Source organism: Poecilia formosa, unplaced genomic scaffold, assembly GCF_000485575.1.
Source record: "Poecilia formosa unplaced genomic scaffold, Poecilia_formosa-5.1.2 Scaffold53, whole genome shotgun sequence".
In the NCBI taxonomy this organism is placed as follows: domain Eukaryota; kingdom Metazoa; phylum Chordata; class Actinopteri; order Cyprinodontiformes; family Poeciliidae; genus Poecilia; species Poecilia formosa.
This window is the reverse complement of record NW_006799992.1, coordinates 2,338,986-2,360,584: the sequence shown is the minus strand read 5'-3', so window position 1 is coordinate 2,360,584 and position 21,599 is coordinate 2,338,986. Positions and strand designations below refer to the sequence as shown.

At 40.2% G+C, this 21,599-nt stretch overlaps 1 protein-coding gene across 1 annotated transcript; it reads left to right on the top strand.

The window, feature by feature from the left end:
* Positions 1-38: 38 nt before the first annotated feature.
* Positions 39-16,117, top strand: ppp1r14c (protein phosphatase 1, regulatory (inhibitor) subunit 14C). The gene is made up of 4 exons (XM_007552987.2): positions 39-370; positions 12,908-12,991; positions 14,145-14,177; positions 15,635-16,117. The coding sequence occupies exons 1-4, from the start codon at positions 134-136 to the stop codon at positions 15,707-15,709; spliced, it is 429 nt and encodes a 142-aa protein (XP_007553049.1). The 5' UTR covers positions 39-133; the 3' UTR covers positions 15,710-16,117.
* Positions 16,118-21,599: the final 5,482 nt, after the last annotated feature.

The following is a 21,599-nucleotide window of genomic DNA, read 5'->3' as shown; positions in this document are numbered from 1 at the left end:
ATAGCAACTGTTTAAAAGCTGCTGCACATTCTCCTGTCTGCCGTGCAGCTCCGCAGTCTTTCTCTTCTCCCCCTCCCCTTCCTATCCACTTCATTAACACATATATCCAAGCAACAAGCCCTCTCATCCCGCTATGTCGGCCGCCAGCACCGAAACCAGTGCCCCTCTCCCCACCGCAGGAGGCCGCGTCTTCTTCCAAGGTGCGCCCCCCGGTGTGGGCTGCGTGAGCTCCGGCCCCATCAACGGTGAGGACCCGGTGCAGAAGAAGCAGGGAAAAGTGACGGTCAAGTACGACAGGAAGGAGTTGCGGAAGAGACTCGTGCTGGAGGAATGGATCATCGACGAGCTCAGCAAGTTGTATGACTGTGAGGTGAGTAAAGGACGGGTCACCCTCTGTCAGTGGGCGTCCCTTCAAATGCACAAGGAGACAGACAGATAAATAATGCAGGTTACTTTATGCATGTTTCTGTGTCATTTTTGTGTCACTCAATCAGAGCTGCGCCTCATCTGTTTTTCACTCGGAAACTCAAAATCACAACAATATGACACATCAACTTTTCACGTCAAGGTGCTTGACTTTCTCGTTTTTCTTCGCGTCATAGATACTGAGGTTTTCGGACATATGTGCCTTTTGTAGCTCCGAGAGTTTTATTTGTTATATCTGACTCTGTCATTGAGCAAAGGATGCATGGCTGATTTCTCAGGGCCGGGGAGGAAAAGCAGCAGCAGCAGCAGCAGAGAAACCGCATGGTTTTCCGTTTACGCACCGGTCCCCCCCACTCCACACCCTCACCTCTAAGGAAGCTTGCAGCTGTGAAAAAGGAATATTGTGTGCATCCATTTACATAGACCGTATCATTTCTCGTAAATGACCCTAATAACAGCCCTTTCATCAATATCCTTTAAAGTTTGACGTTTATGTGGCGACGGTTTTAGCCCTTTTAACCTATATGCACTTTTCTGCGGTGCATCTGTCCCTGCGCCTTATATTGGCCATCCCAATTACTGTGCGCTCGCACGTCTGCACGTCGCATTCTTTAACACTTTAAAAAGGGGGGAGGGGAGGCCTTGGTGCGCATGTGGAGAAAGAAAAAAAAAGAGAGAGAGAGAGAGAGAGAGAGAGAGAGAGAGAGAATCGGGGTACGGAGAGCAGCAAATCCCCCTCCCAATAAACTCTCCTGTTTGCCACATACACTATGCTGCCATGTGGGGGTGTTGAGAAGATGGAAAGAAGGGCACTGGGTTAAAGGATGTGCTGATGCTGTGACTCTCCTCGCCAGCCAATCGCCTCTTCTGGCTCGCAACCCCCTCCCTAATGCCAAGGGTCTGCACAAACGCACATGTTCACACACAATACGTCTGTCACTTTGAGTCAGGCATATATTTATATATGCGTGGATCACTCCATCTATCAATGGTTTAATCCACAAAGAGATTACACCACTGAGAGATTATAAAAAGAACAGGGTGGAGCAGGGTACACACACCTTGAGTTATTGGGAGTTTATGTGATGGAGGAACATGAATTAGAGCTTAATTGTGAATTGAAAAGAAAATGTTGCGTCTGTGAAATGCGAACCAGTGCAAACCCATTGCCTTTAGAAATCACCTGTTTACTCAGTGAAGGTTGTCTTCAAAAGCTTCTCAGGTTAAAAAAAAAACAAAAAAAAACATGAACCAGTAAAAAGCATCACAAACGCCTAGGAGCACAGGAGCCATTTAAGGGATTAATAGCCATAATAATGTAGAGAAGAACTAACACTGAAGTCTGTGGGGAGGCTTTTCTTCTGCAGGCACGTGAAGCTGGTCTTTTTTTTATTGGAAGACGGATGTTGCCGAAAACATGGCAAATCCTGGACGAGAAGCCGTTAAAGGCTGGAAAACAGATGAGACTCCACTTCACCTTCCAGTTGAACAATGACTCAACATAATCCAAAGCTACTGGAATGAGTTGAATCAAAGAATGGTTTACAGGTAGAGACATGCCCCAAAGGACTGAATAGTAACGCACGTAACACTTTTTACATTTTTATTTGAAAAGAAAATCAAATATATTTTTTTCTTTCACTTGGCCATTTATTTTGGTCTATCAGAAACACTCCCTATTCAATCCTTTAGAGATTGTGGCTTTATCAAAAGAAAGCGTGCCAAAATACCAAGTGATTTGTCCATTGTGTACTGAAAATAAGTTTCAGGCAAAAATCACAGTACGCCACTAACTGCCAGAACAGGTTTCGATACCTTCCCTTCTGCAATAAGAGAGAGAGAGCATTGCAATGCAAATATTTTTCCACACGTGAGGTTAATAAACTCTGCATGTGTGTGAAGCTCCGAACTTCTGCCTCCCTCATGCTGAAAATACCATAAGTGTTTCATGTCTGTCATCTTGTTTGTGAGCTTCTCCCTCTCTTTATAGCCCTGCTTATTTCTCTGGTGTGGTTCTTTTTCGAGCTAAAATAAGCTGTAGCCTTGTTTCCAACTGCAAATGGCTGAACCGTTCAAAGCTGACTGAGTTCTTGGCTGCATGTCGGACTTCCATCAGCAAAGGATGTAGTTAATGCAAATTGAATTTTAGGTTAATTAGGAGCCAAAATATTTCCTTTTTTTTTTCTCTCTCTTGCATGATAATCCTGTCCATTTGACCTCTTTCTATATAGTGTCCACATCCACACACCATCAGGACATCTCTTCATATCTATTCACTTAGCCAATAAGATAATATCCCATGATGATCCCCCTCCGGCTCTCCAACCGGTCTCCGATAACCAGAGTGTTATTAGCCTGAGCCTGAGCTGAACCGGGATTTGGAAGGATTTCAATAAAAGCCGGTGGTGAAAGCAAGTCTCTGACGATGTTGACATGTTGTACTTTCAGTGCATTGTTAAGGCTGTCAATCACCTCCTCTAGTGTTTGAGAAGGTGGTTGTTACTACATACTAGTGACCTTTATTTCCATGACTGTAAGTGGGACGTCACATTCCAAACACCGTTGTAAATACCCCTATTTTGAAACCCAAATTGGCTTCGGTAGTGTTCTTTAAGCATGTGTGTGTTAGATACATGTAGAGGTGACTATGCTGTTCTTGCTGAAAGGTCATCCACTGTATCAGTTTCATAAGAAAACCTGATAGTACATTGGGGACTACGATATAGGGGCTAGAGTTTGTTAGTGAAGTCAGGTTGTTTGTTGAGGCAGAAATGTGATCAAATAAGCTAAACGGATTCCATCAGTAATGCAATTGGCGGTTCAGAACGTGTCACGCCTTTTAAGACCTTTGAAAATATTGACATCATCTTGCTTGTTTAATCAATATTCATGTAGCACAGGATCACAAAGCAATCCAGCCCTCAAGATCTTTTATCTGCAGCTTTTAGATGCACTCCTGCTTCCACGCACATCAATCAAATGATTCCGGCCCTTTCAGATGGGTTCTCCGGTGCTAAAAGCTGTTGATGAGTCATTTGATTCAGGTGTGTAGGAGAAGGAAGGCGTCTTACAGTTGCAGGATATCGGTAGATTTCAGGGACTGGACTTGGCCACCCCTTGGTCTACAGCTCATTTTAACTCATTGTTTTCCACACATGACCACATATGTGAAAGGTGATGGTTCGATCAGAGAAGGGCCTATAAAGCAAGAGTTTTGCTCTTTCTTTTCGAGAGCAAAGCCCCGGTTCTGTCTGCTTGTCACTCGGCTGCGGACCAGTCCAGTGCACGCTAAAGGTCACTGCTCAAAGCTGTTTGCAGAATAACATAAAAGCAAGACAAAACCTTGAGGGCCCCTATGTTACCTAGAAGATGGACATTAAATCTGCTTTGTCTTTGCATTGCAGTTTTTTCTCTGAACAAATAAGTTTTTTTTCTCACATATGCATTTTCTATCAGCCCCTATGCGTTAACTGTGTATACTAATTCAACAAAAGAAGACAAAAGTCCTTGTCAGTTTGTTACTACCGACCCACCACCACACTCCTCCTCTTCTTTAATAGATGAGATGGACTCTAATTGAGTGCCTGCTAATGCTGAGGTCCTGTTTAGGTGATTAAAAGGTAGAATGTGTCAGCGGACTGATGGATCTGTCTGTCTAAGAGCAATCAATGAAGATAATGCGAGACATAAACCCTTACTGGACAGCAGTAAATCCATTATAGACTCCTGCATGTTGTGTCATGTGTATGCCTTCGAGATCCAAATGAGTGGAACAAATGCCCTACTTTTCAGTGACTCTTCCAGCTCAGGGTCTGTTGGTATACAACACTTCTGCCCTCAGGCTTTTACTGTCTGTGGGTTTGTATGAGGCCATGTGGCTTTTTTTTTAGGCTGAAGATGCCGGGCTACTCTTTAACAGATGCGCAGTGGAGACTTTTCATAAACTGATGAGCATGACAGTGATCTGACAGGTCAGTGTACATGGTCAGACCAAATGGAGCAAAAACAACCTCCTGAGTTGAAGCATCTTCTTGTGGTTGATACCATTGCTTCTGACTGCCATCCCTGTTGTCCATGGATTATATGAGGTATGCAGATTAATTTTGAAACTGCATTTTGTGTAAACAAAATGCCTTCAGGTGATTTTTATGTTTATGAATATGTGTACGGAACAAAGAAATGTGTATTTTGTTCCTGATTTCTAACCTTCAAGCATCACTTCAAGGGCAGAAATCTGCCCTTGAAGAAAATCTTGCCCTTTCTGCCCTTGAAGTGATGCCGTTTCATCTGTCTGTCTCTCACTGCTTCCTATCTCCTGAGTCAGACGGGAAGATTTTTTCCCCTCCTGTGCTTGTCATGTGCTTTTTTTTGCCGAGGAACAAGAGCAACCATGTGAGCCTCACATAGAACCAGAGGAGTAGAATTCAAGCCCAACTCATTAGATCGGTTCAATAGCATGCCTGGGAAAACACACATCGGCACTCATTGACAGGAGTATTACTTTACATACAGAGTTACTTAATGCATCATGCTATGAGCACACACAACAAACAAGCTCAGTGCCTTGCAAAACATTCATACTCCTCGAGATTTTTCTCACTTTGTGACGTTGCAACCCCGAAGAAGAAAATATGTAATTATAAAACAACATCTCAAGCTTTGAACATTTCGCATGATGTACAATTAATTCATCCAAAATTGAAAGTGGCTGCCACGTTCTTTTCAACCAGAAAAGCAGCCCACAGGCCCCTGATAACTCTGGACGGCCTACAGTGAACCATAATTCAGGTGGATTATCTGTTGACACTCAACAAATTTGGCCTTTCTTAGAGAGTGGCAGGAAGAAAGCCGTTGCAGAAAGAAGGCCTGAAGAGGTCCTGTGAACCTGTTCAGGCCAGCTTAAGGAGTAATGGAGGGGAGACAATAAACATGTCGAAGGGTATGCTCTGACTAAGAGAGACAAAAGCTGAGTTACTTGGTCTACATGTTGTATGTGGTGGGAAGCTAAATGTACACATTGACTTGAATTAATCATCCCTGAAACATGGTGGACCTTCCAGGCTTTAACTTTTTTTTTTTTCAGCTGGGATGGGGTTACTGATGTAGATGAGAAGGTAAATGGTGCTAACATCACTGGAAGAAAACCTGCTAGAGTCTGCAGCTACTTGACCTCCATCAAGTACAACAGTGTCCTTAAACATACAGCAAGAGCTTCAATGGGATGTTTTAGACAGGCATATTAATGCGTTAATTGAGAATGTGGGAAAACTTGAAAATTGCTGTTTGCATCTGCCTTAGCTTGCTTAGCTTGAAAAAAACATGAGAAGACTTTAGTCTGCACTGCAGATGTGTCTTGATGGAAGAAAATGCAACCAAGAGTCATTTTCCTTCCTCTTCACAATTATGCGCTACTTTGTGTTGGTTTATCACTTGAGTAAAAATCATTTGAAGTAACTGGACATAATATGGAAAAGGTTCCATGGGTAAGGGCTTCTGCAAGTCACTGTAAACTCCACGTACATCTCTGGTTATCAGAATTGGAGCTATTAATTAAATGATTACTGCTGCACTGACTGACCCACGGACTGAGAAATGAAGAAAGGTCAGTCTTCTGTTTGCGATATCCATGCTTGGAAATTTAGATATGATGGATAAAAATAGACACCCGCCGAGCGTCTGTGTCTGAGCACACGTCCACACATTTCACTTACACACACACGCACACACCTACACACGCGCATCTGCTGCTAAACAAATCAGAGGTGTTGACAAGGAGGCCTCTCAGCCAGCAGAAATCCACCAGCTGCTGAGACACACTGGCAGCACCGAGTGTCAATTTCAAAAATCAACACTGAGCACAAAGGTTATGGTGTGTTTATTGGCCGCTCGGTTTTGCTCGTGCAAAATTTTTCTGTCCTCCTCTCACTGTCTGCACTCGTCCACCTCAACTGACTTCACACTTCTGCACTTCTACTTTGTGATCCTCCCTCCAGGATGCTCCCTCCCTCTCCATGTGGGTTTCAATCAAATAGATATCAACCAATCAAACGGTGACCTGTAGCACATTGAAATGCAATTCTGTATGCTGCTGAGGAATAGATATTATTGTGTCGGCTGTTTCAGCCAAGATATGCCTGGATTAAATTAATATCAATGAATGAAATCCTGACAAATTGCCTGTTTTTAATTGTTGACTTTTGTGTTTTTATGATGTATAGCACTTTGAACTGCTTTGTTGGTGAAATGCACTATAAACTTGATTGGTTGATCGATAACTCGCTTTTAAAATCAGTTCATTTCTCAGTCGTTTTATCCTCATCCCTACTAGATCTGGTTAATTACTGGTTTCTCTGTCAGGAGGGGTATAAACAGGCCGTATAAAAACATTGACTCGCACTCTGTGCGCTCTGAGCTTGGAGGAGGAGATGCAAAACAGCATCTGCATTTGCAGCAAAGAGAAAGAGGCCGGCGGTAGTTTTGACTCTCAAAAGCCAGACGGATGAGCTCCTATTCAAGAGTGTACACATGCATTTGTTGTTTATCCACCTTTGCATGTGCAAAATGACTCATGCAAAAAGCTAAATTGCATGGGTTCAGTAAGGAAGTGCTTTCATTTTTCAAACAAATCTGGATCTTATTTCCAGCTAGTTTGGTTTAATTCACACCTACATTACAGTTTTCATAAAACGGAGGAACCTTTCATTTGAATACATTCTTCAGTACTCTGACCCTGGTCTATTTGCTGGCTGGCTGGCTGCTTTTGACCTCAATGCTATCTATGTTTTCATGCCGAGCGTTCGCTTTGTGTTGAGGGCAAAGGTCTGCATTGGCTTCAGCTGTCGATTGATTTGCCTCGGGGAAGAACTGTCTGGCATTCGAGTACAGTAGCATTATATCTATCTGCCTTACATGTCCAGGTCTGATATATTCCTGATTGAGAATGAAATAGAAATATTTAACTCTTAAGTATATCCAATGATTTTAACCAAGGGGGTGATTCTGTCTAGCAACAGCATGCCACTGTGTGTAGATGTGAGCTGTTGGTGAGGCTGCTAATGGAAGCTGTTTATGAAGAGCTCTAAGAGGGGGATTAGTTACAACATAGAAGACACCAAGAATAATTAACTGTAGATTGTAAAACATCCATTAAACTGCCTCTGAGCTCATACAGAAAAAAGTTTAATAAAAGCTTAGTGGAGTGCATGCTGTGTTTACTCGAGTTATGACTGTAATGTGAGCAGCTTGACAGTAGAGTCTGGTTGGAATATGCACAATTTCAACATGTCTAGCCTGGTTTTATATCTGCTGCACACTGAGTAATGGAAGAACAGCCCACTTGCTGTAGACTACCAGGCCTGTACCTTTATCCAGCTAATACAGTGAAGAAAATAATGATACGATACTATGGTGGATTAGAGAATCACTAATGGGAATAAATACAGCTTTCAACAGCTAAAGAAACAAAAAAAGAGGTGAAACCGGACATTTACATACACTATAAAATACATGCATGAAGCTATGAAGAAAGTAATTAAAAGCTCTCTAAAAAAAAATCTCATTCTGGAACTTCTCCAATCAAAATATTTTTGATGATTCTTGCTGGCCTAAAACAGGAAATGTTTAGTTCAATTTTAATTTAGTTTATTCATATAGCGCCAATTCAAAGCATGCGGTGTCAAGGCACGGCATTGCAAAAAAAAAAAAAAAAAGCCATTTCAATTCAAAAACACGTACATTTCAACTGAACCTAGTTATCAAAGTTCATTAAGTTCAGATCATTATTGAAATTGCTGTCATTCAACATGGAATGACAGTAAACAATCACTTGCATTCAAACAATCCTCTTGTTTTCCAGCAAGCACGAAGCGACAGTGGGTAGTAAAAGCTCCCCATAAACAGGAAGAACCTGCCTCAACTGACTGGAAGTTTGAAACAAAAGAACTGACATGGGAGTAATTTCTATTCTAATAAAAAGTAAAAAGTAGGAGAGGGAAAAGGTTTAATTGTTGGCAGCTTTATCTCAACCGGTGACTGACTGACTAACCAGTCTAACTTGATGTCAGACAGTAGGAACTTTATGAAATGGTGTGTATAAACGTCAGTGGCAACAGCGCACAAAACAGAAATGCTTGACGTAAAAGCTAATATTAGAGATCCGCTTGAAAACAGTGGTATTACTGCACTAATAGTTCACAGTTGGGGGTAAATGCTTTGAATTTTATGCATACAGAAGTTTAGAGGGTGACTGTCGTGCTAATTAATTATATTTTCAACGTTAACTTTAGGATTTTTCTAGCAGTTCTCCTATTTGATGTAGTGTGTCCTCTGGAGTCGCTGAATCAGCGTGAGAAAGAGCTGTGGCTGCAGCTGCTAGCATCACCCAGTAAAGTCACATCGTTTGTGCTCTACGGTTTCAGCAAACGGCTGCACCAAACGACAACGGGGGTGCTTGAAAGTTGAGGGAGGGAGGGCCAAGAGCCACGTAATCCACGAGGGCCTGAACAGTAACCTGGCAAAGTCTCCCTCGTCTTCCGAACTGCTTGTAGTGTTTGTCCGTTTCCCTCATCTTGAATCTTCAGAGTAATGTTCCCATCACACACTGTCCATTCTCTGTGTTTTCACTTCCTCCACCCTTAATAACTTAATTTCAGGGGATGATTTCAGCCCACCTTGAGCTCCCCGGCACTTTGATGTGACACACTGTGGCAGAATGTAGAGGAAGAAAGCTGAGCTGGGAGATTTTACAGCGTTGCACAATCCTCCTCTTCCTTCGCCTCATCATCATCATCATCATCATCACAATGACCCACTTATCGGTGCTCGCTTCATCTCACTGTATCTGAGTTGTATGTCTTTCTTATTCCAGTTAATCCTTTCGCTTTGTTTTGCTTTGTACCGATCACAATTTTAGGATTTAATATTAGATTCCGTATGTTTGCTTCTTTTGGACGGAGATCTACATTCTCTTCCTTTTTTCCTTGCCTTTTACCTTCAGTGAGGTGAAAAAGTATTCATGCCTCTTGAACTTTGTTCATATTTGTAAAATCAGAGCCACAAACCTCTATGTTTTTTTTGTTTTTTTCTGGGAGTGCATGTGACAGAGCAACCACTTTCAGTAGAAGAAAGGAAGTGAGGTGGGGTTAAAAGTGAAAATGTAAAGAAGCAGAAAGAGAAGACAAGATGACACTCTGCTTCTACACCTGCAGAAAGAGGGAAAACAGAATCTTGAATCCACAGTGACAAACAACATTTGCGCATACAACAACAACTACGTCCCTGAAGATAGGCGTATCTGTAAACACCTGGGTCCAAACATTTTTTTTTTAATAAGCTGATGAAATAAAAACAGTCCATTTGACCTGGGGATATTTATGGACTGAAACCATCAACACGACTGCATTAGCTTGCGGATAATCATCTACTTTGGAACTGCAATTATATGAAACCAGCCGGTCCGGTTCACGTAAGAGGGTTATGAATAGGAATGTCGGTGAATCACTCGTTCAAGTAAAGCAATTGCTCACACCTTTGTTCATAGATACTGATTGAATAAAGTCTAAATGGAGTTTGTGGTGACTCACAGGGTTGGGCCACGCGCATTAGCTTAGATTCACCTCACCGCGGATGAACCAGACTGAAAACGCTGCTGGCTGCTGAGTCGACGATGAAAACAAGCCCGACACAGATGCGCCCTCAGCTGTCTGCACACATTGCCAGGCTCACGGGCTGACAGTCCAGCTTTGTGTTTCTCTATTGGGCTTTCAGTTCTTTGCTGGTTCTTGCTCACAGTCTTCACAAAGTTGCCTTGACTACAAAAAAAACACTGCTCCTTGTGCACATGTCCTCTAAACACACCATGTCTTTCATCATTATTTCTCTCATTTGCAAATGGAAATGCAAAAAAAATAACCAACTGCTACATCTATGTGTAGCAAATAAGGATTGAAGTGCCCTTTTATCAATTGCTTCTTCATTTTAAAATGTTTGAATAGCTGATTTGCTTGTGTTGTCTGTAGTCACTATTAACTTTACTTGCTGCAGGCACTAAAAATGATCTACTTGGGAGTAGTTGTATGGTTCATACTATTATAATTACTCACACTCCACTGTGAAGGACTAAATATGTGCAGTGTCTTCCTGCAAGAGCTTCTTTGAATATCAAGAATTTTTTATTTATTTATTTATTTTTTTATGCAGCCTGGCAATTGCCCACGGTCATGCTTCACACTCCAGCCATGTGTGTTGTCATCACCAATCACAGGGATGTAGGGTGATGGACTGCCTGCTGACGAGTGAAACAATCAGACTCTCACAGAGGTCAGTGAGAGAGTGATGACCCCAACAGACTGATAGAAAGACTGAGGGGACTGACCTTTGCTTCCTGTCCTCAAACTCCAAGGGAGAAACTTTGTGGAGTCATCAACTTACTTTAGATCATCTGTCGGATTTAGATAATGGTCCGAGTTGACAGATAGCAGGAGGGCAATCCTGGAAGGAAACCTGTTAGAGCTGTAGATCATTTCAGACCAGGGTAAAGGTTCACATTCTGGCAAGAAATTGACCCAGTAGAAGTGCAGAGCTTAGTTCAATTAAAACCTATGAGAAGACTCAAAATTTTTCCTGATTGTTTCTCAAGCCCCCTTTTGTCTCAGAGCTGAAAAGTTGTATGTGAGGAAGGTGGGGTCCAAAACCCGACTCAGTTACAGCAGCTCACCTGGAGGAATGGGCCAACATTCCAGCAAACTACTGTGAGAAGCTTGTAAAAGGATATCAAACATGTTTTAAAAGTTAAATATACCAAGTACTAAGAAAGCATAAGCAAACTTCAGAGTATAAAGGTTAAAACATATAAAAATGCAAAGAAACATATTAAATAAATAAAAAAATAAACACTTATTAATCTGGCTTTTAGCAAACAAATATTTTTAGACAAAAACTAGGGCAAAGCAGGGAATTTTATGTCAGACAGTGACAGAAAAAGATAATGGAGTGTATGCAAAAATCTGGTTTCAACTGATACTTGAAGCATTACTATTAAGCATTAAAGCATTAAACCCAAGTTTTATGGAGATTTGCTCCACAGGCTTGCTTCTTTCTCGTCCATAGTTCTCGCAAACACAAAATCTTGCATTTGCGATATTTTAGCGTTAGACTTTAAGAATGCATGTTTTTTTTTTTTTTTTGCATTGTTACTTGAATGGTTATGTTTTGCACTGATTCCAGTGTGTTCTTATTACCCTGCCCACACAGAACGAAGCTGACTGACTACAATTCTGGGAGCTAATATCATCCGTGCTTTAATGCTCTTTGTCTTAATACCATGCTGTGCTCCTGGCTATATGATCGACACACACACACATACACATAAGCCCTGGATAACATCCCTGTTGCTGTGTTAGCAGTAGAGATGAGAAATGATCTCACGGCCATTGTTATGAAACGATGGTTAGTAAGTTGCTGTGAGCAACATTCCTGTCCCTCTGTACGTTAGATTGAACCTGATGGGCTTCAGGAAGGGGGTTAATTTTAATCTTTGTGAAACAAAGATGGAAATATGGCCTTATAGCTTAAAAAAAAATTATATATATATATANTATATATATATATATATATTATAAAGGTGAAAATCAACAGAGATTTCTGCTTAAAAAGAATCATGTCACTTCAAAAGTATCAAACTGAAGTCTCATCAAATTTAAAGAAAATAAATGAGCATTTGAAAAAAAATTACAAACACAATTGTACAAAATGTTTAGTAAATCTTCAGTGAGGTAATGCATTAAAATTACTGAAAAATAATGCTTTCAGTAAGTTGAGCATATTCTCAGCACAGAGGTTCTGTTTCAAAGTAATGAAGAGAACAATGTGCAAAAAAACAACAACAAAATAAAAATAAAAAAAACAGACAGTTTTGCCTGAGTTGCTCACAAAAACCTGACCACCCACTTGGAAGATAGCGGAAGGTGATCAAATATCTCCGTTGACTTGTTTGACAGCAGCAGATGCTTAAGTGTTTGTTGCAAATGTCAAGCAAACAGGGGTGGAAAAATAACTGGATTCTCAGGCTCAGTTCCTTTTAAGAGCCTTAGCTCGACGCTTCCCAAAAGGACAGCATTTGTAGAACACGTCATGCGGTGTCTGGGAGGGAAAGGTTTATCTTCCCTGCTTGCTTCGTCTGCAAAAACCTTGTGGCGAAATAAAACAAACCATTGGGGCTTTGATGTGGTGTTGAGCTGAAGGCAGCCTCCAACCACTGAGCCGCTAAACGGCCCAACCCCGGCACAATGACATTTCCAAATGATGTATGACCCTAGCAGGCGGGCACACAGAGCGGTTTGGGTGTTTATAAGCCTCTTGCCAACGCAAATATTCCAGTTGCATTTTTTTATTTTTTTTTATTAAATGTTCTACTTTGTCATCTTGTTTGCCCACTTAAAGCCTTTCCATCTGTTCTCTTACAAAGGGCTCTCTTGTGTTTCAGGAGGAGGAGATGCCAGAGGTAGAGATTGACATCGATGACTTGTTGGAGGTCAACAGTGATGATGAGAGAGCCAGCAAACTACAGGTAAATGTAGTGTACTTGTCCTCTTTGGTGTGTGTGTGTGTGTGTGTGTGTGTGTATCTACAAGTCTTTAGCAGAGATGATTGGTCACAGAGCGAATGAGGAATCCTTTATAGAGATGTGGTGGTTGATTGGTTTTTATAAGCAGTCTGGATGTTCAGCATAGATTTAACTGTTAATACCATGTGAATATAAAGGCTATTGGTAAAAAATAAACATGTTGTAATAAATTAAATACCCATAAATAAAAAATGGATATTATTAGTTTGTTTCAAGTGTTGTTGTGTAAGGTTTTGTGTATTTCATGTGGCAAAGTTTTAAATTTTGCTTAGACAAGAATAGTATAATAAACTACTTCTGTTGACAGACAAAAATATAAAATAGATACTTGATACACGTTGAATCAGTTTTAATGCAGAATATTTGATGTTTTTGAGGCGATATTGTCTGGTTTATAGAAGATCACTGATAAATCTCTGTGTTAAACCAAAACAGAATCCTTACAGGATGTACATTTTCTCAAACGCCCTGGAGTATTTACATGTTGCCACAGAGTTTGTTTCTGGTAGCTAATGAGACATGAATCCCTCAAAAGATAATAACAGCAATCAAACCCTTCATTAATTACTGACCTTTTTTTTTTTTCTACTGGGATTTGCATGATTTCTCTTTAGAGATGAGTTCCTCGTTTTGTCCTCTTCACAGATTTCCTATCAGCTGAGTCACTCCAAAACAATAATATTACTTCCAATCAGAAGAACCATGTTGGTTAATTAAAATAGTAGTTTGGGCCTAATTATGCTACATGTACCATGTTATTGGCAGAATGGATGCCATGCATTTGATGAGAGCATGCTTCCTTTGGTCCCTAAAGACTTGAGACTTAACTTGAGAGAGATGACTTGTGAACGTTCCTCAAGTTTGCTAATTAGCAATTTATTCTTAAAATCTCAGAACCTTTTGGACATTTATTTAAATACACATATGTTCATATGAATAAAGAGAGGCTAGACTCCAACAACCAATGGAGAATATGAATTTCTGTTGAGAAAAGTCAAAAGTGCAGAATCTGCAGAGGTTTTAAAAACATCTGTAAATCATTTCTAATCTCCTAACAACTGCTCCTCTCTCCCCCACCCCCCTCTTTTTTCCACAGGAATCCCTAATAGACTGCTACAAACCCACAGAGGTGAGCTTCTTTAGAGCACAAAAACCATTAGAGCCAAAGCCTGCACCCACCATGTTCTAATATGTTAATGAATACCTAATTATGTGCGCACAATCACAAATAAGCTACCTGATACAGGACTTCATAATATTCATTACCTGCAATATTCACACTGACGTGTTCAGAGACATAAGAGTCTGGTTTTAGATGAGGTTGCATTAGGCTATTTGCATGATTAAAGCTTTTAAAAACCAATCACATTAATTCCACACATGGTGAATTTCCCCCCCCATCTGTCATCATCACCATGTGTGGTTTTATTACAAGGTCAATGCTGTTGAGCTACAGCTGTATATGCAACTACATACCTCCACAAGAGTACTAATTTTTAAATACCCATTAATTATATTTAGCTTTACTGTAATCTACAACGAACCCTAAAACCAATGTTTGACACTCAAAACGATTCTGTACCCATTTAAATGCGTTTCCCGTAAACATTTAGGCTGTACCTACCCTCTCTCAGGATTAAAAATGGTGCACACAGCTACCCTTACACCCTTCCCCTCAGTCAAGTGGAAATAAGAAGTGAAAGACCGGGGGTAATTGATATACAAGATGAATGTGAACGAAAGGTGAAAGGACTTTGAGATTGCTTCTTGAAGGCAGAGTGGGGAAGATAACAGGAGATTAAAGACATGAGGTGAGAAGGGGAGTGATGAGGCAGAGAGGGTTGTTCGGGTTAAATGAAAAAACACCTGCTGGGTAAAAGATGAATGCAGGTAGGAAGGGGGAGACATCTGGAATTGGACATTGAGCACCGTCCCGTATAATAAGGTAGTTAATAACCAACACCAGACCTTGATATAACCTCTTGCTTGATTCTGAGAGTGCCTGTCGCAGTAGTCTTTACTTAGCATCTAATTTTGCTTTGTTTCTTTCAAAATTATGGACTTCAGAAAAAGCTAGTTTCATCAAACACTCACAGGGTTTCAAATCTAGATTTACACGCTCCTATACGTTCTGAAACACCAGCTACTAAATAACCATGAAAACAAAAAATGTATTGGCGTTTTGATTGCTTCTGCATTGATATTTTTTTGTTCTCTTTTGAGAAAAATGTCTTAATATTTAATAATAATTTGATGTTTTAATTCAATTAAATAATTAAATGTCCTAGTGTGTGTGTTTAATCTGAAATAATTTTAGTTCAGTTAGCTTGTTTACCCTTGTAGGCCATTAAAATACACAAATTATGTTGATTCTTGTGCATCTGAAAATGACTTTAAGCTCCTTATTTTGGGAATTTTTGGCAGCCATCTACTAATCGAAATGAGGAATTGTCTGCTTTGCGAAATCCAACCAGCAACTCCAAAGACTTAATTTTCCTGGAAGCATTCAAATGACTCCTTAGTCACCTCACTGAATTTAATTTGCATCTCTGAGCAGACTAACTTTGTTTTACTTTTCTTCTTCAGAACTTTGTCAGTGAGTTGCTGTGCAGGATAAGGGGGATGAGGAAGCTCAGCGCTCCGACCAAGAAGGGCCTATAATGGCTTACTTGTCCAGTATCAACCAACCATAAACTACGTCACTACAGCTTCACCTACTTTACTCACCCAACATTAACTCTCATAATGCAGAATTGTTTATCAAAACTCTAGGAAACACCCCGCAATCTGCCAACATGCACCACGATATCCATAATCTGGCACCCATCATTCATTTTAAAGCACAGAGGATTACAAGTCATGATAACATAAGACTGTTGACAGTTACTTACGCAAAAAAAAAAGAAAAGAAAGAAATTTAAAAAATCTGTGTGTGTTTTGAGTGATGGATAAAAATGTCAAGACCAGGAATGTGCTCGGACTGCGAGTATGTTTATAACAATATTTTCACCACCTAAATCTAGATGTTTAGCTCACACTTTTTTAAGACCAAAAGAATTGGGGAAAAAACTCCAAAAAACTTTAAGACAAAACAAGAAAGAAATTAATCAAAGGAGGTGGTTAAAAAAAAAAGTTACGATAGGTGCACAATTAGCTGTAGCTCTATACAAACACAATTCTTCATAATTAAGTTTTTTTCTTCTTTTACTGGAGTCTCTGCCGTTACATCACAAGAAAAAACAAAACAAAACAAAAAAAACACATGTGGTCATTTCTTGTTCACGTGAGTCAAAAGTGGTTTTCAGCCATTTTTTTCTCGTCAACCTTTTTGTCCACATCACATCAGTGCAATGAGATGCGAAGGAGAGCTGTTCTTTTGACTTTTAAGCACAGAGCATTATAATTATACATAATTAATCTGTTCAGTCCATTGTTTTAATGTAAAACCTCTGATTGGAGTGGCGACATATTTATTAACGAAACACTACCAATATTTTTGCTAGTTATTTAATGTTGTACTTTTCATCTCAGCAAGGCATGATGGGTGTTGCAGTTCTCCGTTTCGAGACTACAAAAACCTGTATGATTGGCAGCCTTTCATTGATCGTGTTCTTCGTGCTCCGTCTGAGGGCTGATGTGACCATTTATGCTCCAGCGTTGTAGGTTATTCTCATTGGTTTCATTCACCTCCGCTAACATGGTTTTTTTTCTGATAACGGACAATGTTGCCTTTAAGGACATTCAGGATGAGTGCCGCAAGCCTCAGCTACCGACAGACAGCTGAAGGGTAAATGCCATGAAGTCAAACCCTGAAACCAACATGCAGTACACTGGTTGCAAAGAGTTCGCACACCCCTATTAACACCAGAGTTATGTGTTAATAGCTCTGGTGTTAACACATAACACCATAACATCACATTTTTTTGTGATGTAAAAAAAATGAGACTAAGATAAATGATTTCAGAGTGTTTTCCACCCTTAATGTGTCCACAACAAAAATTTTTAAAATATTGAAATCTTTTGGGGGTAAAAAACAATAATGTGGTTGCACATCCACAAGATAATGCTTTGTCGCAGCTGCTTTGGGTTTTACTGTCACTCCGCCCTCATGCATCAAGACCACGCAAAGTTTTCCGACTGCCCTTTAAAATTGTGAAGTTGTCTTCTTTGTTCTTGTGATTGACACTTTTTGACGTCGAGATCCTGCTGATGATTTAAAAGCTCTACGTAAACCATGGCTTTCTCTGTGACATGGAAAAACCCACTACAATTGTTGAATTTTACTTAGTGTTAATCAGAGGCACTTTGATTAACACCAAAATTTCCCTAAAATGCAAAAGTTTTTTTTTTTTTTTTGATTGAGAAGCTTAAAGGTCATATTAAAGGTGGAAAAGCTTAAGCATCACTAAAATCTCCCATTCAAACAGGGGTGTGGTAACTTTTTAGATCCATTTGAAAGGCAACACTCCAATCAGTCATGTTCTGTAATTGAAGGTGTGCTAAATGTATCATATCCAAAATGTCATGCGTCCCGAGTCAGAATTTTCATGCTGAATTTTAAAACAGACTGTTTTATAGGTTATAACTAAGTGAATACAAACTTTAAGGCGTTTAAACCTTTGCATTTTGCAGAAAATGTTGCAACTGCATATAGCCAGGTTTAAAAGGATGAAGGTGAAGGTATCAATTAATGATGGTGGCCTTTTATTACACCAACAACACCAACAAACCTGTAGAGTCTGATACAATCACGCATTATGGCTTTGGGCTCAGTAATTTTCAACGTAGATGTACCAGTGAGATCGGGGCAGGCTAACACCTGCCACTGGATCCATCAACTTCTAAAGGAAAAAAGCAGAACAATGTTGGATTAAAACATAAGAGAGACACCCATTTGCATGCTAACAACAGAGATTCATAGAGTATAACCTTATATTTGAGCAAAAAAAAAAAAACATCTTTTTTTTGACTTGCCTAAGATGTATGACTTTGTAGATCAATTACTGTGGAGTCAACGTGAGTGTCACGTTGGAAAGAATCCAGGAAAATTTTAAATGGTGCTGTTTTTGATGTTCTTCCCAGAATTTAGTTGTGCATAAAAAAGCGTTTTCACTGTTGAATGATGCCAGAGAAATGTGTTTGAAAGAAACATGTCTGTTTAAAACCGGGTTTTTTCTTTCCCCCCCCTCCCCCTTCCCCTCTGTGGGTACTGGCCCAGTTAAAGATATAACGGGTAACAAAGATTGCATGTTTGCCAGGTGAAGCCATTAATGGAAACTGGGATACAGTTTTGCTGAGGTCATCTAAACTATTTTCTCTCAAAGATCAGTTCAGGGACAAGAGGCTGACATTTTATAAGTTATTGGATTTCATGTGGAGAGTGATTTGAAAGTGACTGTTTTAGAAAGCTTTACATTTGCATGAATTTTTAAAGTAGCATGTCGAGGGGGAAACATTTTTTTGCCCAAAGTTGTTTTTTTTTTGTTTTGTTTTTTTTTAAATAAATTTAAACACTTTCCTTTTTATACATTTACAATGATTAATGCTATTGCTTTCATCACTGATGCTAGGAATAACCTATTCAGGTTTTAAGCTGAACTTTTACTTTGTACATCCACAATGAGTATTCCTGTTTATAAAATGTAATGTGGTGTGTGGTTTGTTTTTTTGCTGATAATGAAAATAAATAATAAAAAAATGCAGAATACTTGTGTATTGTTTGAATTTTTTTTTCCTGTGTGTGCAATTTTCTTGCAGAGGAATGTGATTCTGGCCTGTTGGTATTTATTTATACTAAAGGGTATAAATGTCAGACTACTGTGCTCAGGAATACTCATAATGCATCCATTTGCAGCTTTAGGATTGGGATGTTCTTCCACATGAGTGTATTGTAGCACAAGGAGCATATTACATCTTTATAGTTGGCAGTAGATTAGTAGGACACCCCCTTACGCTGTCTGGTTCTGTAAAGAGCTCATCCGGGTATGACATTATTGCTCAGTGTGTGCATGAGTACCTTTCCTCAGTGAGATGTCTACCCCCCCCATATGGGCTAGCCTACTGGCCTACTGTACCCTGTTGCTGGGCAGAAATGTTTATTGACATCTTATGTTCAAAGAGAAACCAAAACAGACATGTTGTTTATAGTGGATACAGATCAGTTTAGAGAACATTAAAATGTGGCCGCTTATTTCCCCACCAAGAGAACGTGAAAGTGATGGTTTTGCGTCTTCACCGATTTATTCTTTGAGAAGAAAACCTTCTGCGAAACCGACGGGGCCTCACACCTGCACACAAACACACCACTGAATGTTACTGGGGCGGTGAGACCGATGCCGTCACAGACCGGTGCCAGACTGGTGCCGTCACAATCAAGTGCTGAAACGGGGCTGCTTGTGCCTTTAAATTTCATGACCCACTTTTCACAGCTGGGCCTGGCAGGCAGCACTCATGCATGCGTGCCGCCTTGAATAATTGGGACTGCAAGGTGAATGTGAGGAGAATAGCTAAGGACAGGAGCCTCCCTCGCCACTCGGAGGGCTACGCACCAGCGAGCTTTGGACCAGCACGCTCGGTCATGGTGCTCGAGTGGGGGTAAAGCCGATGTGAAAGGATGATAGCTGTTTGGCAGAAGATTGGAGCCTCTCTGAGTCCATGACATAATGTGAAAGGACAAATGTGCCCTTATTGATGGCTGCTGGCAGACTGTACTGTCAGATCTGAGCATTTCTCAGGAATGAAACAGAAACGGATACATCCCCAAGCAAAATATCCCAAATGAACTCAGTATAATTTTTTGCATATATTCCTTTCCCCTCCAACAGTTTACAGTCTCAATACTGCATTTTCTACTGCTACAGATTACTTTGCTGTCTCCCCCCCCCCCATCATCTCCCTCGCAGATAAGGTGATCCATCATGACAGTACTGTACGGAGACAGAAACAGAGAAGCGGGGGGGATGAAGATTAAAAAGATGCTTTTTGACAGGGGCAGCGCAGAGAGAGTTGACAAACAGCGAGAGATGGAGAGTGGCACTGACAACATCTCCAAACGGTCCCCAGTTGAAGGACAAACCGTCCATGTCCACCACTGTGGCGCTCTCCCTCTCTCAACAGGACATAAATGAGGCGGTGCTTCATGCTGCTGTGGGCCTGCTTCATCATTCACATGACAGGCAATTCACCGTCTATTACCTATGAGACATTCTATGCATTTAAGCTGCACACTGTGATACAGTGCCTTGGAAGTTAACCAATAACCTTCAACCTTTATGTATTTTGTCACATTACAAGCTCACAGTTTGATGTGTTTTAGGTCCATTTTAAAGGATAGATCAACGCCAAGTAGCAGGACATAGGAAGTTGTGGTTTCCAGCAGCTTTACGAGATCTGGATACTTACTTACTACTACTCCATTTCTACTCGACCATGACATTTACTCCAGCAAACCACTTAAAACGACGTCCTCTTTCCTCTACATTATAAATACTACATACACGTGTTCTACTTCTACAGACCCTGTGTATATCTGCGTGTGTGTGTGTGTGTGTGTGTGTGTGTGTTGGTGTGGGACAGGGGGCGTTGGTTGAAATCTCAAGGGGAATCCTGTTAACTTCACTACAATGGACCCATTCTATTTTTTACTCTACACATAAATGTTCCAACTCCAAGCATGAAAAGATGTAGGCACATACAACATCACGCAGTCCGCTAACGTATTTTCTGCTGTACCTTTACTAGTACAGCTGCTGTGTTTAGAACCGATTTAAAGCCACTTTGGTAAAAGCGGGTTAAAGTAGATTCATGATTTTATGGTGGAACAAATGAGATATTTTATGAACTGCACAGAAACAGGGGATGTATTGTAAATTAATCATGAAAATCAATGAAGTTTCACTTCGCATTAAAGTTGTAACCATAAGAATGCACTTGGAGCCTATTTTCAAGGTAAATTAATGAAACAATGAATCAAAACCCGCCTCGTATATGTTCACGTCGAATTTTATTCAATTCTAAGCTTTTTGTCTGACCAAAGGTTTTTCTTTAATGAGATAGACAAGTGATAATAGGCCTGTCAAATATTTTAATAGACTCCAGGCCCTGAAATCAAGATGTGTTTAGATTTGCATGCAGACTTTTTTGCATGTTTCCACTGAGATTTAAATCACTCCAAGCCTGAAATGTCCAGGTGCTTGCAAAACTTCCCCTTAGAATATTTACTCTATAGTTAAGATATTGTCTTCTTTTCTTGAGTATCTCAACACATTTTATCCAGTGGCAAACAGCAAGAGGAGCATGATCCATTCTGAGTCCTCACTTTGAGAATGTTGTGCTTGATAGCTAATGTTTTCGTTTGCTTACAAGAACTACAAACTGTACCCGTTTAGGTTTGAACTGACAGTGAAACAATTTCTACTTTACCCAGGTTATCTCTTCCAAAAGGACAAGAAGAGTTGCAGTATATGACATATTGACTTACAATGGGAAAACTCCTTACTCACCATTTGTAGATAGTTGTACAGTTAGAAAAAAAAGAAAGGATCAAGATTTT